Source organism: Pristiophorus japonicus, chromosome 12 (assembly GCF_044704955.1).
Source record: "Pristiophorus japonicus isolate sPriJap1 chromosome 12, sPriJap1.hap1, whole genome shotgun sequence".
Taxonomy (NCBI): domain Eukaryota; kingdom Metazoa; phylum Chordata; class Chondrichthyes; family Pristiophoridae; genus Pristiophorus; species Pristiophorus japonicus.
In genome coordinates, this window is record NC_091988.1 from 56,586,859 (window position 1) to 56,603,687 (window position 16,829).

At 44.5% G+C, this 16,829-nt stretch overlaps 1 protein-coding gene across 1 annotated transcript in view; it reads left to right on the plus strand.

Annotated features, from left to right (window-relative positions):
• Positions 1–15,153, plus strand: part of slc26a6 (solute carrier family 26 member 6) — a 154,136-nt gene extending 138,983 nt beyond the window's left edge. The window contains exons 19-22 of the mRNA XM_070894916.1: positions 667–721; positions 8,023–8,162; positions 10,462–10,521; positions 14,533–15,153. Coding sequence (XP_070751017.1) covers positions 667–721; positions 8,023–8,162; positions 10,462–10,521; positions 14,533–14,553 — 276 coding nt within the window. The 3' untranslated portion in view covers positions 14,554–15,153. The remainder of the gene's footprint in view (positions 1–666; positions 722–8,022; positions 8,163–10,461; positions 10,522–14,532) is intronic.
• The last annotated feature ends 1,676 nt before the right edge of the window (positions 15,154–16,829 follow it).

Here is a 16,829-nt window from a genome sequence, read left to right on the forward strand (position 1 = left end):
GACCGAATTACCAATCTCACCTGTACTGGTACGGGAGACAACATGTGGCTCGCAATGGAGGAAATGAGCACAGCAGGGTGAAACCAAGAAGGGGTATGAAAATAACTTTTTAAAAAAGCCCTCACAAAAAATAAATTCTTAAATAAAATACTTTGGTGAGTGTGCTTGACTTCAGACTGCTGGGTTATCGAGTGTCAAAGTTTTGGGAGCAAGGGTTTAAACTCACGAGGCAGAAATTGTTGAAAAAGCTGAGTCTTGGCCTTTTGTTTAAAGGACAGTTTCTAGAACTAGGACCATAGTTTCAGAATAAGGGGCCGCCCATTTAAAACGAGATGAGGAGGAATTTCTTCTCTCAGAGGGTTGTGAATCTTTGGAGTTCTCTGCCCCAGAGAGCTGGAGAGGCTGAGTCATTGAATATATTTAAGGTGGAGATAGACCGATTTTTGAACTACAGGGGAGTCGAGGGTTATGGGGAACAGGCAAGAAAGTGGAAATGAGGCCAAGATCAAATCAGCCATGATCTTATTGAATGGCAGAGCAGGCTTGAGGGGCAAAATGGCCTACTCCTGCTCCTATTTCTTATGTTCTTATGTTCTAATTAATGCAAATATCATTTGCCCCTTCGAAGTCAACAAAGCAATTTAACTCCATGCCTTTAAATTCCAGATTTTTCGTGATTATAAGGATGTTGAGGTCGACGTGTACCTGGCAGGTTGTCACTGTAAGTATAAGATGGACCCTTTAAAATGGGATGTGCTTGTTTGTCGAACATGATATTGCAGTTCTGTTGCTGTGTGACTTACTGCCAAATAAATGTAACGACAGACCCAGCTGATTGATCACCTTCCATTCTACCCACAAAGCTCCATTGTAATGAGAAGACTTGCTGGCTTAGCTAGTAAATGCGATGCTGACTGGTAAATGCGATGCGGGTGGTTTTGATAGTGCGGTTGGGAGGGCTTTAAACTAGCTTGGCAGGGGGATGGGAACCAAGGAGAGGGCTCTAAGCTAGTTAGAGTGGGTGAGAGCTCAGATGAACAGAACTCCAAGAAAAAATGCAAAAGGCAGGAGGCAACAGAGCAGAGTAGCACTGGGGTAAATGTAAACCACAACGTGATAGGAAGGGACAATATGTATGAATATAAAGGGGCTGCAGGAGGGGTCAAAACTAAAAATCATGGTTTAAAAACTAGGATTAAAATACTTTACCTAAACGCACGGAGCATTCGAAACAAAGTAAATGAGTTGATGGCACAAATCATTACAAATGGGTATGATTTGGTGACCATTACTGAAACATGGTTGCATGGTGGCCAAGACTGGGAATTAAACATACAGGGGTATCTGACAATTCGGAAAGATAGACAAGAAGAGAAATGAGGTGGGGTAGCTCTGTTAATAAAGGATGATATCAGGGCAGTTGTGAGAGACGATATTGGCTCTAATGAACAAAATGTTGAATCATTGTGGATGGAGATTAGAGATAGTAAGGGGACAAAGTCACTGGTGGGCGTAGTTTATAGGCCCCCAAATAATAACTTCACGGTGGGGCGGATTGTAATCAAGGGAATAATGGAGGCATGTGAAAAAGGAACGGCAGTAATCATGGGGGATTTTAACCTACATATCGATTAGTCAAATCAAATCGCACGGGGTAACCTACAAGGGAGCAAGCTATCTTAGATCTGGTCCTGTGTAATGAGACAGAAATAATAAATGATCTCCTAGTAAAAGATCCTCTCGGAATGAGTGATCACAGTATGGTTGAATTTGTAATACAGATTGAGGGTGAGGAAGTAGTGTCTCAAACGAGCGTACTATGCTTAAACAAAGGGGACTACAGTGGGATGAGGGCAGAGTTGGCTAAAGTAGACTGGGAACACAGACTAAATGGTGGCACAACTGAGGAACAGTGGAGGACTTTTAAGGAGCTCTTTCATAGTGTTCAACAAAAATATATTCCAGTGAAAAAGAAGGGCGGTAAGAGAAGGGATAACCAGCCATGGATAACCAAGGAAATAAAGGAGAGTATCAAATTAAAAACCAATGCGTATAAGGTGGCCAAGGTTAGTGGGAAACTAGAAGATTGGGAAAATTTTAAACGACAGCAAAGAATGACTAAAAAAGCAATAAAGAAAGGGAAGATAGATTACAAAAGTAAACTTGCGCAAAACATAAAAACAGATAGTAAAAGCTTTTACCGATATATAAAACGGAAAAGAGTGACTAAAGTAAATGTTGGTCCCTTAGAAGATGAGAAGGGGGATTTAATAATGGGAAATGTGGAAATGGCTGAGACCGTAAACAATTATTTTGCTTCGGTCTTCACAGTGGAAGACACAAAAACCATGCCAAATATTGCTGGTCATAGGAATGTCGGAAGGGAGGACCTTGAGACAATCACTATCACTAGGGGGGTAGTGCTGGACAGACTAATGGATCTCAAGGTAGACAAGTCCCCTGGTCCTGATGAAATGCATCCCAGGGTATTAAAAGAGATGGCGGAAGTTATAGCAGATGCATTCGTTACAATCTACCAAAATTCTCTGGACTCTGGGGAAGTACCATCGGATTGGAAAGCAGCTAATGTAACGCCACTGTTTAAAAAAGGGGGCAGACAAAAGGCAGGTAACTATAGGCCGGTTAGTTTAACATCTGTAGTGGGGAAAATGCTTGAAGCTATCATTAAGGAAGAAATAGCGGGACATCTTGATTATAATAGTGCAATCAAGCAGACGCAACATGGATTCATGAAGGGGAAATCATGTTTAACTAATTTACTGGAATTCTTTGAGGATATAACGAGCATGGTGGATAGAGTTGTACCGATGGATGTGGCGTATTTAGATTTCCAAAAGGCATTCGATAAGGTGCCACACAAAAGGTTACTGCAGAAGATAAAGGTATGTGGAGTCAGAGGAAATGTATTAGCATGGATCGAGAATTGGCTGGCTAACAGAAAGCAGAGAGTCGGGATAAATGGGTCCTTTTCAGGTTGGAAATCGGTGGTTAGTGGTGTGCCACAGGGATCGGTGCTGGGACCACAACTGTTTACAATATACATAGATGACCTGGAAGAGGGGACAGAGTGTGGTTGAACAAAATTTGCAGATGATACAAAGATTAGTGGGAAAGCGGGTTGTGTAGAGGACACAGAGAGGCTGCAAAGAGACTTAGATAGGTTAAGCGAATGGGCTAAGGCTTGGCAGATGGAATACAATGTCGGAAAATGTGAGGTCATCCACCTTGGGAAAAAAACAGTAAAAGGGAATATTATTTGAATGGGGAGAAATTACAACATGCTGCGGTGAAGAGGGACCTGGGGGTCCTTGTGCATGAATCCCAAAAAGTTAGTTTGCAGGTGCAGCAGGTAATCAGGAAGGCGAATGGAATGTTGGCCTTCATTGCCAGAGGGATGGAGTACAAAAGCAGGGAGGTCCTGCTGCAACTGTACAGGGTATTGGTGAGGCCGCACCTGGAGTATTGCGTGCAGTTTTGGTCACCTTACTTAAGGAAGGATATACTAGCTTTGGAGGGGGTACAGAGATGATTCACTAGGCTGATTCCGGAGATGAGGGGGTTACCTTATGATGATAGATTGAGTAGACTGGGTCTTTACTCATTGGAGTTCAGAAGGATGAGGGGTGATCTTATAGAAACATTTAAAATAATGAAAGGAATAGACAAGATAGAGGCAGAGAGGTTGTTTCCACTGGTTGGGGAGACTAGAACTAGGGGCCACAGCCTCAAAATACAGGGGAGCCAATTTAAAACCGAGTTGAGAATCTGTGGAATTCTCTACCCAGGAAGGCAATTGAGGCTAGCTCATTGAATGTATTCAAATCACAGATAGATAGATTTTTAACCAATAAGGGAATTAAGGGTTATGGGGAGCGGGCGGGTAAGTGGAGCTGATTCCACGGCCAGATCAGCCATGATCTTGTTGAATGGCGGAGCAGGCTCGAGGGGCTAGATGGCCTACTCCTGTTCCTAATTCTTATGTTCTTATGTTCTTATGACTGTGGAAACAAGACCCAAGGGGATAATTCTAACCTAACCCGCCCATTGGGAAACTGAGATGATCGGGTGCAATGCTAGTTTTGCACCCTACCCAATATTACACCATTGATTTCAAGTTGACCGGAGATTAAAACTAGCGTTGCACCCGATCCCATCAGTTTCCAAACAGAATGGTTGGGTTAAGATGACCTCCAATAGATCCAGGAAAGTCCCGGGTTCAATCAGTGCTTAGTTTGTTGATCTCAGCCAGGCAGCACTCGAGGATTTGTAGAGTTTACCAAACAGTAGTAAGGAGGTTGGGGATGACATCAAACAGGAAATTAGGGACGTGTGCAATAAGGGTACAGCAGTTATCATGGGTGACTTTAATCTGCATATTGATTGGGCTAATCAAACTGGTAGCAATACAATGGAGGAGGATTTCCTGGAGTGTATAAGGGATGGTTTTCTAGTCGAGGAACTAACTGGAGAGCAGGCCATCCTAGACTGGGTCTTGTGTAACGAGAGAGAATTAATTAGCAATCTGGTTGTGTGGGGCCCCTTGGGGAAGAGTGACCATAATATGGTAGAATTCTTCATTAAGATAGAGAGTGACACTGTTAATTCAGAGACTAGGGTCCTAAACTTAAAGAAAGGAAACTTCGACGGTATGAAACTTGAATTGGCTAGGATAGACTGGAGAATGATAGTTAAAGGGTTGACGATGGATAGACAATGGCAGACATTTAAATATCACATGGATGAACTACAACAATTGTACATCCCTGTGTGGCATAAGACTAAAAAAGGGAAGGTGGCTCAACCGTGGCTAACAAGGGAAATTAGGGAAAGTGTTAAGTCCAAGGAAGAGACATTAAAATTGGCCAGAAAAAGCAGCAAACCTGAGGACTGGAAGAAATTTAGAATTCAGCAGAGGAGGACAAAGGGTTTTATTAAGAGGGAGAAAATAGAGTAAGAAAGTAAGCTTGCAGGGAACATAAAAACTGACTGCAAAAGCTTCTATAGATATGTGAAGAGAAAAAGATTAGTGAAGACTAATTTAGGTCCCTTGCAGTCAGAATCAGGGGAATTCATAATGGGATCAAGGAAATGGCAGACCAATTGAACAAATACTTTGGTTCTGTCTTTACTAAGGAAGACACGAATAACCTCCCGAAAATACTAGGGTCTAGCGCAAAGGGGGAAACTGAGGGAAATCCTTATTCGTCAAGAAATGGTGTCAGGGAAATTAAAGGGACTGAAGGCCGATAATCCCAAGGGCCTGATAGTCTGCATCCCAGAGTACTCAAGGAAGTGGCCCTAGAAATAGTGCATGCATTTGTAGTCATTTTCCAACATTCTATAGACTCTGGTTCAGTTCTATGGATTAGAGGGTAGCTAATGTAATCCCACGTTTTAAAAAAGGAGGGAGAGAGAAAACAGGGAATTATAGACCGGTTAGCCTGACATCGGTAGAGGGGAAAATGTTGGAATCAATTATTAAAGATGTAATAGCAGCGCATTTGGAAAGCAGTGACAGGATCGGACCAAGTCAGCATGGATTTATGAAAGGGAAATCATGCTAGACAAATCTTCTAGAGTTTTAGGAGGATGTAATTAGTAGAGTGGATAAGGGAGAACCAGTGGATGTGGTGTATTTGAACTTTCAAAAAGCTTTTGACAAGGTCCCATACAAGAGATTATTGTGTAAAATTAAGGCACATGGTATTGGGGTAATGTATTGACGTGGACAGAGAACTGGTTGGCAGACAAGAAGCAAAGAGTGGGACTAAACGGGTCCTTTTCAGAATGGCAGGCAGTGACTAGTGGGGTACCGCAAGGTTCAGTGCTGGGACCCCAGCTATTTACAATATACATTAATGATTTAGACGAAGGAATTGAATGTAATATCTCCAAGTTTGCAGATGACACTAAGCTAGATGGCAGTGCGAGCTGCGAAGTGGATGCTAGGAGGCTGCAGGGTGACTTGAACAGGTTAGGTGAATGGGCAAATGCATGGCAGATGCAGTATAATGTGGATAAGTGTGAGGTTATCCACTTGGTTCAAAAACAGGAAGGCAGATTATTATCTGAATGGTGACAGATTAGTAAAAGGGGAGGTGCAATGAGACCTGGGTGTCATGGTACATCAGTCATTGAAGGTAGGCATGTAGCTACAGCAGGCAGTAAAGAAGGCAAATGGCATGCTGGCCTTCATAGCGAGGGGATTTGAGTATAGGAGCAGGGAGGTCTTACTGCAGTTATACAGGGCCTTGGTGAGACCACACCTTGAGTATTGTGTGCAGTTTTGGTCTCCTAATCTGAGGAAGGACATTCTTGCTATTGAAGGAGTGCAGCGAAGGTTCACCAGACTGATTCCCGGAATGGCAGGACTGACATATGAAGAAAGACTGGATCGACTGGGCTTATATTCACTGGAATTTAGAAGAATGAGAGGGGATCTCATAGAATCATATACAATTCTGACAGGATTGGACAGGTTAGATGCAGGAAGAATGTTCCCGATGTTGGGGAAATCCAAAACTAGGGGTCACAGTCTAAGGATAAGGGCTAAACCATTTAGGACTGAGATGAGGAGAAACTTCTTCACTCAGAGAATTGTGAACCTGTGGAATTCTCTACCACAGAAAGTTGTTGAGGCCAGTTCGTTAGATATATCCAAAAGGGAGTTAGATGTGGCCCTTACGGCTAAGGGGATCAAGGAGTATGGAGAGAAAGCAGGAATAGGGTACTGAAGTTGCATGATCAGCCATGATCATATTGAATGGTGGTGCAGGCTCGAAGGACCGAATGGCCTACTCCTGCACCTATTTTCTATGTTTCTATATTGGCCCACAGACTGCAATCCTGGTGGTTATGCTGGGGTCACACTGGTTGATGGCCTCCTCGGAGCATCCAACCTCCACCAGGTTTTGTGGACTCTATTAGAGGGCACCTAATTAACACAGGCTGGTTGTGCCACTACAAGTCCAAGTCTATGCCATGTTGTGGGAGTGCCCAGACGCCTCCCCTGGATCTCTCCTCAACCATGTGAGGGGCGACAATGCAGCATGTTTGATTTTTTAGTGTCTCTTTTCTTTATGGGTCCATTTTAGTTGTGACTTCTGGGGATTCGAAAGCCTCACCTCTCTCGGTATACTGGCCTTCAGTGTCAGCTGTGGCTCAGTGGGTAGAACACTGAGCCAGAAGGTTGTGGATTCAAATCCCACTCCAGGAATTTGAGCACAAAAAAATCTCGGCTGATGCTCCAGTGCAGTGCTGAGGGAGCGCTGCACTGTTGGAGGTGCCGTCTTTCAGATGAGACGTTAAACCGAGGTCCCGTCTGCTCTCTCAAATGGACATAAAAGATCCCACGGCAATATTTTGAAGAACAGTAGGGGAGTTATCCCCGGTGTCCTGGCCAATATTTATCCCTTAATCAACATAACAAAAAAAACAGATTGTCTGTTTGTGAGAGCTTGCTTGTGCGCAAATGATTATCCCCAGTATCCTGGCCAATACTTATCCCTTAATCAACATAACAAAAAAAACAGATTGTCTGTTTGTGAGAGCTTGCTTGTGTGCAAATTGACTGCCACGTTTCCTATATTAGAACAGTGACTACACTCCAAAAGTACTTCATTGGCTGTAAAGCACTTTAAGACACCCAGTGGTCGTGAAAGGCGCTATATAAATCCAAGTCCTTCTTTCTTCTTTCTTTCAGTTCGACATCAGGTCCCTTCTGGGCCAGGGAAGCAGGAGCTCCTAATGTACGGAGCCCCCGTCCCCTCGACAGTCACCTTGTAAGTGGCAGTCAGAAAATCCATCCCTTACAAGGCCGACTCCTGAGCCCCAAAGCCAGTGGGGACCCGGCATATCCAGCTCCTTGCCTGTTTCCGGGACAGAGTCTCGCCAGAGTTACAGCAGGAGCCGGCCGAACACAAGGGAAAATTCAGGGTCATTATCTATATATATGTTATTCCAGATCAACAGTTGGTCTTAACTCAACTTTGCTTCTTTCAGGGGCTATCGTCCAGCAGTTTGAACAAGGAGAATTCTTTGGGAAAAATATCAGCAAATCCCAGCTTTTTACCACTGTCCATGATGCTGTTACGTACTGTGTGATGAAAAGCAACCCATCTACTGATCAAGCACTCTACATGGTCTGTTCCCTTCATTTTTATTTCTTATCGCTGTGTAATTTTAAATTTTTATCCCTGAAGGGCTCTTTTACCTGGATTTAAACAAGTCTTTGCTGGACATCCTTGTGTAAAATGAACAAACCTCAGAAAGGTCTTGCGATTAGAGGGAACCTGTTTTTCCCGGCTCTCTAATGAATACTGGATAGATTCCCAGCTAAGGTCGTGTGTTGTGGTGGTGGGCCACAACGTCCACATGCCCGACACGAGACTCCCAAAGCAAGCGCTCTACTCAGAGCTTCGACACGGCAAGCGAGCCCCAGGTGGGTGGAGGAAACACTTCAAGGCTCCCTCAAAGCCTCCTTGATAAAGTGCAACATCCCCACTGGCACCTGGGAATCCATGGCCCAACACCGCACAAAGTGGAGGAAAAGTATCCGGGAGGGCGCTGAGCACCTCGAGTCCCGTCGCTGAGAACAAGCAGAAACCATGCGGCAAGAGAGTGCATCAACCCAGGCTCCCCGACCACCCTTTCCTTCAACCACTGTCTGCCCCACCTGTGACAGAGACTGTAGGTCCCGCATTGGCCTCTTCAGTCACCTGAGAACTCACTTTTAGAGTGGAAGCAAGTCAATCTCGACTCTGAGGGATTGCCTATGATATGATAGGATTAATTCCTTCAAAAAGAGTTTTAGTCAGGAATATTCTCAGGGTTATAAGACTATATATGGGCAGAGATGATATAATATTGTATGGAATAATGGTCCATGAACTGCTGGCACCATTTAGGGTGATGGGGAAATAATTAACATGCATAAACAATGTAGAATGTAAGTTTAGAGAGGAGCAGCCCAATCACCGGTGTCTCGTGTACAATGGGGTGAACATTTGTCGAGTAGATCCTATGTAAGTGATGCGATAACTTAGGACGTGTTTCAGAAAATTTGGTGGCGTGATACCACTGATTACTTAGTACAATTACTTATGCTCTCCCCATCCTTACTGTTCGCCCATGAAGCAAGGAATTGGGCAGAGAATTCACATGGAACAGATTATGACCTTGCATTTTCAACCCTATACCCACATGCCCCCATTGGTTGACAATAGAATAATGGAAAAGTGGTTGACAATAGAAAAAATGCTTTCAAATGGACAAGTACTGATGCAATGCCTCCCACATCATCGCCCAGACTGGATCTTGCTCCAAAGATGCTGGAGGAAATTTTCAGCTTCACTGCATGGATGACAATCTGGTAAAGCAGATTGTAGGACCCGTCCGATTTTAAGTCCATTGAAGTGATTGGAATGAAAGTGTGGCACTTCTATAACGGGCAGGTGGTCCACTCTGCCAGATCACTGTCCATGTAGTGAAGTTGAACATGTACCCCTCTAAAATTGTATTTCCACTACAATTATAGAGCCTGTGCAAAGTGGTTTCGCTCATTTAAGCAATCCCTCCCAACATCACTGACGATGATATCTGGTCAATTGGGAAGAGCGTAGAGTGAGCTCCTGATCTCTGTCATACCATCGTGAGGGAGGTGCTGAGCCAAGGCCAGACAGAGTTCACAGGAAATGACAATTTAAGGGAGGCTCGCCCATGGTCACTTTGTCAGCTTGGTTTGGCTCAGTTGGTAGCAGATGGTTGCGGATTCAAGTCCCACTTCAGTAGATAATGTAGGCTGATCTAGTGCGCTGTTTGAGGTATTATCTTTTGAATGAAGCATTTAAGTGAGGTTCTGACTGCCTGTTCCAGTGGTTCAAGTGGATGTTAAAAACCCCACGGCACTAGCCATAGGAACAGAAGTAGGCCATTCAGCCCCTTGAGCAGAGAAGAGCATGGAGCTCTTCAATGATCAAGCCAACATTAATCCCTCAACCAACACCGCCAAAAATAAATGAACTGGTCATTCTTGCTGTGTGGCAACTTGCTATTTTGAAATTGATGGTTGTGCTTGTCTACAACACAACACAATGACTATACTTCAAAAGCAATTCATTGGTTGTGAAGCACTATGGGATGACCTGAGGACACAATAAGTCGTTGTATGAGTCCTTCCTTTTCTTTCTCTTTTTTCTTTCTCTTTTTCTGCTTCTTCACCGTTGTGTACTCCCTGTCAGTTGGTTAGACAGGGATCTGGCAAACACCTGGGAGCAGCTTTCCTGGCTGCTCCCTTGGCCAAGGCGGTGAGTGCTGCAGATGGATTGCGGAAGGAAGGAAAATGTGTTCGAAAAACATGTTAAATTGCCTTTAAATTGGAAGGGCTAACTGTGTGCCCAACTCCCGAGATTGTGCTGTAACATTCTGATCACTTATTCACAGAATGGAGCCCTTATGCTGCCCCACTCACAGGACCAAGAGCAAGAGCCCACTCCTGCCAGTGTAAGAAAGCTTCTTTATATAATGTTTTACATGTTGCTTAATGTCAATTAATCGGAATTAATCTCCAGCAAATACAGTGCAAGTTATTCCGCATCACCAGATTTTATTGAGATTCTTCACTAGCTCTGCATGGTTTGTCATGGATTCTTGAAATAAAAACCCTCCTGTTTAAACATAACGACCCAGATTTTATACTTCAGTGCTCCTGGCATGCACTGTGAATAAGTATCAGAAAGCTTCAAACTCCCTGTCTGTGACGGTTAGAAAATGATAGGCCGCAGGGTGCGGAGTCTCCTGATATCAGGCCAAGGGACTAAGTCCAAAATGAACCATCAGGCACGTACAGAAAGCCAAGTGCATTTCTGCCCACAGCTTTGATCGGCCAAATTGCCTGTTTACAAACAGGAATATTCAGGATGCAAAGCAGAAAATAATGGCAATGCAACATCTTTACCTGAGGAAGGACAGTGCGTGGTCCGTCTTCAGGTTTGGTTGAAATGCAGTGAATGAGTTGCAGTGTGCTGGGTTCTTCATTACGGAGATGTGTCGCAATCACCAGGTTTAGGAGTGGTCTGTTGCTCTCGTGCCAAAGATACAGCACAAATATGACACTTATATAACCCACCTTTAATGGGGGTATGGTAGCATAGTGGTTATGTTACTGGATTAGCAATCCACAGGTCTGAACTAATAATCCGGAGGCGTCAGCTGGGGGAAATTTAATTTCAGTTAATTAAATAAATCCAGAATTAAAAACCTAGTGTCAGTAATGGTGACCATGAATTATCATAAAGAACCCAACTGGTTCATTAATGTCCTCCAGGGAGGAAACCTGCCATCCTTACCTGGTCTGGCCGACATGTGACTCTTAACTGCCCTCTGAAATGCCCTAGCAAGACATTCAGTTGTACCAAACCGCTACGACAAAAGTCACTGTGGGAGTATCTTCACCACAGGGACTACAGCAATTCTAGAAGATGGCTCACCACCACCTTCTCAAGGGCAATGGGCAGTAAATGCCGGCTTTTCCAGCGATGCCCACATCTCATGAACGAATAAATATTTTTTTTAATGTAGTGATACACTGCCTAAGGTTAGTGTAGAAATACCATGGCTTCTTCTTAAAGGGAGAGTAGAATGGACAACTGGCAGGGGTTAAAAGGAAGCGAGCAGTGATGCGGGCCAAGGGTGTGTGAGGATTTGGGCAAGGTATGTTGCCTGATGGCTCGGCCACCAATGGTGGAGCAGAGAGAACAGGCTCAAGTTGGTGGGATACTGAGAAATATGCCTAGGCATACCAAACCTCCAGGATTGTCCTGGAGTCTCCAGGAATTGAAGATTAATCTCCACGACACTGCTGCGCGTAGCTCAGGAGAAAAATTATAGAAACACTAAACAAAATTGTGTTTTTATTTTCATTCCCTTTGAACACTTTCATTTATTAGTTATGAAAATATTGTAGATGAGGGAAGAAAATCTCCCTGTGTGCTGTGACTCCCTCACTAAGCATATGAAGGGAGTCACGGGAGAGCTTGGGTGCAGCCGAGCACCTTTGTGCAGTGCTTGTCAGTGTTTGCAGCTGTAGTACACTGACAGCACAACTGTCAAAATCAATGTGGACATGGTCCCTTTAAGGAAACCGGCTGATGATACGTCATCAAATGATGTCATCGGGCCCACTTCCTTTTAATTGGTTGGGAACCTCGCTGGGCGGGCTTAACATGCCCAATCACCGTAAAGTCACGTACAGAGCGGGATGGTGCAGGCAGCGGGCTGGGAATCCGCTACGGACGTTGCCCACCTCACTCCCGCCTCGGTAGGTGAAATTGCGGCCAATAAGTCTGTTCCCTTTCTAATTGGCTATGGGAAGACAGTGGCGCCTGGAGGATGGACCAATTGCAGGTGTGTGGGGGCAGGGCGGGGCGGTTCGAGTTGGGAGCACATGTGGCGAAATCTCCAGGAATACACCCAACCAGAGTTGGTGACCCTAAATACCCCACTGCACCACATAAATCCCCCCTCCACCCACCCCCCCACTCCCATGGAGATTTAAAAAAATTTAATTGTTGGAAATCTGAACTAAAATTGGAAAAAGTAAGAAATACACAGCAGGCCATCAGCATCTGAAAAGAGAAGTTTAGGAGTTGGGCAAAGAATCTTCATCATGGATACACCAGTGAGCTCCCAGCCTCAACAGTAGGGTCATTTCGGGACCTTCTCTGGAGGGAAGAGAGCATCCTGGGCACTGCTGACAACTCCAACAGATCCTGGGAGTGACATTCTGCTTCCCACCAATGTACCCTCTAATTTTTGGGGGGGATGCGCGGCCCCTTTAACGGGCTGTGAGTCTCATTTAATATTCCGTGCCTGAGTGGTTTTTCCGTTTAAAAGCGGGTGAGCCAGTTACACAGCACCTTCAGAGTTCTGCACAGCCACGCGGCTTAAAGGGAACATTGCTTCCCACTCTAGGACACATTTTAACCTCTTCTGTTTCTGCTATAAATCTATTCGCTCATGGGAAAGCATGAGCATACTCGATGATTTGTGAGATTATTTTCCCTCAATAAGGTTCTTGTACTGCTTGGTATGTGCAACACTGTCATCTACTGGTAGCTTTGATAATAACATTGATTAGTCCAGCAATTACCTGATCTTGATAACAGAATTAATGTTCATATAAAAGCATAGCCATCTTGAAAAGGATTTGGGGTGGAATAAACGCTGCTGAAACCCTCATCCTTTGCCTTTGTCATCTCTAGACTATTCCAATGCTCTCCTGACCAACCTTCTATCCCTCCTCCTTCCGTAAACTTTAGCTCATTCAAAGACTGTACCCTATCCTACAAGTCCTGTTCACCCATGACCCTCTGTTCTTGCTGACCTACATTGGCGCCCAGTTCCCCCCACACCTCAAATTTAAACTGCTTCATGGTCTTGTCAAGCCCTACAACACTCTCCTCCTCTCCACCCACCGCCTGCCACCATTGTATTCTCTGTGTTTCAGACTCTGACCTCGTGTATTTCCCCCCTTCCTTCACCTCACCTTTGGCAACTGTGCCTTTAGCCATCCTAAGTCTCAGACCCTGAAATTGCATAGCGCCCCGTTTGGGGACGGGAGTTCCTGCGTCAGGCGTGGAAATCCCGTCTGGTGACCTATATTCGGGTTACCGCCCCCCGAGAGCAAGTGGAGCACAAAATATCACGCGCCACGAGCGGGGCACGAGTGGGGCCGAAAGATTCCGCGAAGGGCGCAGCGCTACGCGGTAGGACATGTAGCGTTGCTGCGTACACAGGGCCCTCCCCTTCATTAAAGGGGAGGTCAAGCTGCCATCTCTGCGAGCGAGAAACGGGGCCAACCCACCAGGGAGTGGGGAGCCGTAGCAGCAGCCCGGCACACAAGTGGACTGCCGGGCTGCAAGGTTGCGGCACGCACTCCCCGATCCGAGGATTTTTTTTCACATTCCCCACTTCCCCTTTAATTATCGCCCTGCGAGCGGCCTATAGCCCAGTGCGTGTGCCCTGAAGCTGCCGTAGGCATCGCCCGCGATAGGTTCAGGAGGCACTACCGAACTTTCACTCCGGGTTGAAAACAGGTCGTCATCGGTTACTGCCGCTGTTAAACTGCGGAATTTCACGGGAGTCGGTAACGGCGCCACGCCCGGGTAAAAAGTAGCTTACACCCCGGGAGGCACAAACGCCCAAATTTCTCCCCTAACTCTCTGGAATTTCTTCCCCATATCCTCTCCCCTTTCCTCTCCTTGAGCACCTTCTTTAAACCCACTTCTTTGTCCCTTCTAATATCTCCCTCTTTTGGGTTGGCATTTGTTTTCCTCACCCCCACGGTTTAACGCCTTGGGACATTTTTTCTATGTTAAAGGGTTGTTGTAGTTGTTGTCATTATTATTATGAGCAAAATGTGGCAGTCAGTGCAAATTAGAAAGAAGAACCGGGGTTTCAAAGAAAAAATGGAAATTAGAAACAGCAGAACTATTTTCTTTTTGTCCCTTTCAGGCGGCGAGCACCAAGTTTTAATGCTTGAAGATTGGTGCTGGGACATTTTGGAGGAAAACATCAAAATCTGGAGGAAGCAGAAGATTTTGATTCTCTCAGTGTGTTTAATAAAAATCCCATCTCGACATGTCACATTTTAATCTCTTCTGTGTTCTGCAATAAAGAAAAATGAGACGAGACATGTAGGAAACTGTAAAAATCATTCTCAATATGAATATTATCTAAGTCCAAAACTGTGGAAAAACTATGGGGCGTGGAGTTGCGAAGACTTGACCTCTGGGACTCGGGCAGTCCAGACCGAGAGGATAACAGTCTCATCCCTCTGCTTCTCTGTTATTCTTCTATCCACCATGCGATTTCTTTTTTTCTCGAAATCTTTGAATAGAGTTGATTTTACTAGGCCCTGTACTATATGCACCTGTGAGTATTGTCATAGGTTTGTAGAGCTGTTGTATTGTGAGTGGCTTAGCCAGTCATATGATGTTCACAAGACTCAATAAAACCCCAGTCAGTTGGGTCTAGGTCATCCACGATGAGGTATGCAGTTGTGAGCCTAATGAATGAACTGGTAATGTGTAGTATGATTGTTAAACCTTTGTTAATAAACCAATTTGTTCTTAATACCAATGTGTTATGAATTCTTAAACAAAGAACCCATGAAGCAAATACATTACAGGCCACTAATAGACACAGTATGATTGTATTTTCTCTCTGTAGTTCTGTTTAACCTTCTTCAGTCAGTGTCTCACTCTAGCATCCTCCCCCCGCCCTCCCCCCTCATGTTGCCATTAGGCGATGCATTCTGGAGGGGGTCAATCTGAAACCAGAATGGTTCAGGAAGATCACATTACCCAGTACATTTGGAATGAGTACAGGAGCCCACTGAGGTTACGTTTCAGAAGCTCTCACAGAGCAAAGAAGGGAAACGCTGGTCTCTGTCTGACCAGAGATACCGTCACTGGGGGCTGGTCTTCCAATCCCATTCAACAGGTCAGTAAACAGAGGAGATGATTCAGATTAGACTGGTGATGGAAAGGCAACATCACATCATGTTAAATGGTGAAACGACAACAAAATAGTAAATGTTTTATTCTAAAAGCTGGCAGTGCAGCAGATAAAACCATCAATTGTTCCTAGCAGCCAAGGTGCCAACACTTTTTTGGTAGCCAGAAACCTTTTGATATGCTCAATCAATGCTGACAGGAAAATAAAATGGCATCCGGCTGCACTATGACCCTGAGTATTTGATGACTATTCATACCACAAATAAGTACTGATTGCTTTTTTTTTAAAAAGAGTGCATTGCAAACCCATCCAGTCAGAATGTTTTCCTTGTATTTTGTGTAACCCTTTCATTTCTGAGAGTTTTTCCAGGTTTTTAAATATGCTGCAAAAATGCACATTTCTAAATTAACCAATCCCCTTTTATTTTCTTAAATTTAAGCATATAATTATTTGGTAAGTTAAATTCTAAATGTACAATATCAATTTTTTATTAAATGTTCAAATTTAATGATTATAAATGTAAGGCACATGATTATTTTCTCAACAACCTATGGAAAATTATTTTTTAAAGATGTACAAAATTTGAGAACAGCGCTTAACTGATATATATTCTTCAAATAATTGTTTTGAGTGTAATTTTTTATATTTTTGATTTTGGTGTAAAACTGCTGCTACGTTGGAGTTTTGCGCTCAGGATTCCGTTTTGAAAATTAAAATATTAGAAAGAATTACTTAATTGTGTGTTCCATTCACGTCAATTAAAAAAAAAAGTTGTTTATGCAGCCCATCCACCACCTTAAGCATTCACTCCCTCTACCATCGGCGCACCGTGGTAGCAGTGCACCAACTCGCCAAGGCTTCTTCGGCAGCACCTCCCAAACCCGCGACCTCTACCACCCAGAAGGACCAGGGCAGCAGGCCTATGGGAACACCACCACCACCTGCAAGTTCCCCTCCAAGTCACACACCATCCTGACTTGGAAATCTATCGCCCTTCCTTGATTGTTGCTGGGTCAAAATCCTGGAACTCCCTCTCTACAGCACTGTGGGAGTACCTTCACCACACGGACTGCAGCAGTTCGAGAAGGCGGCTCACCACCACCTTCTCGGGGGCAATTAGGGATAGGCAATAAATGCTGGCCTTGCCAGCAACGCCCACATCCCATGAACTAATTTTAAAAAGTAAGTGCTGATAAGACCATTGCAGAATCCGATTGTTACTGAGGCTGATAGGGAAGCATCAATGATTAACCCAGACTATTTCCTGTCCCACCTCCCCCCCCACCACCATT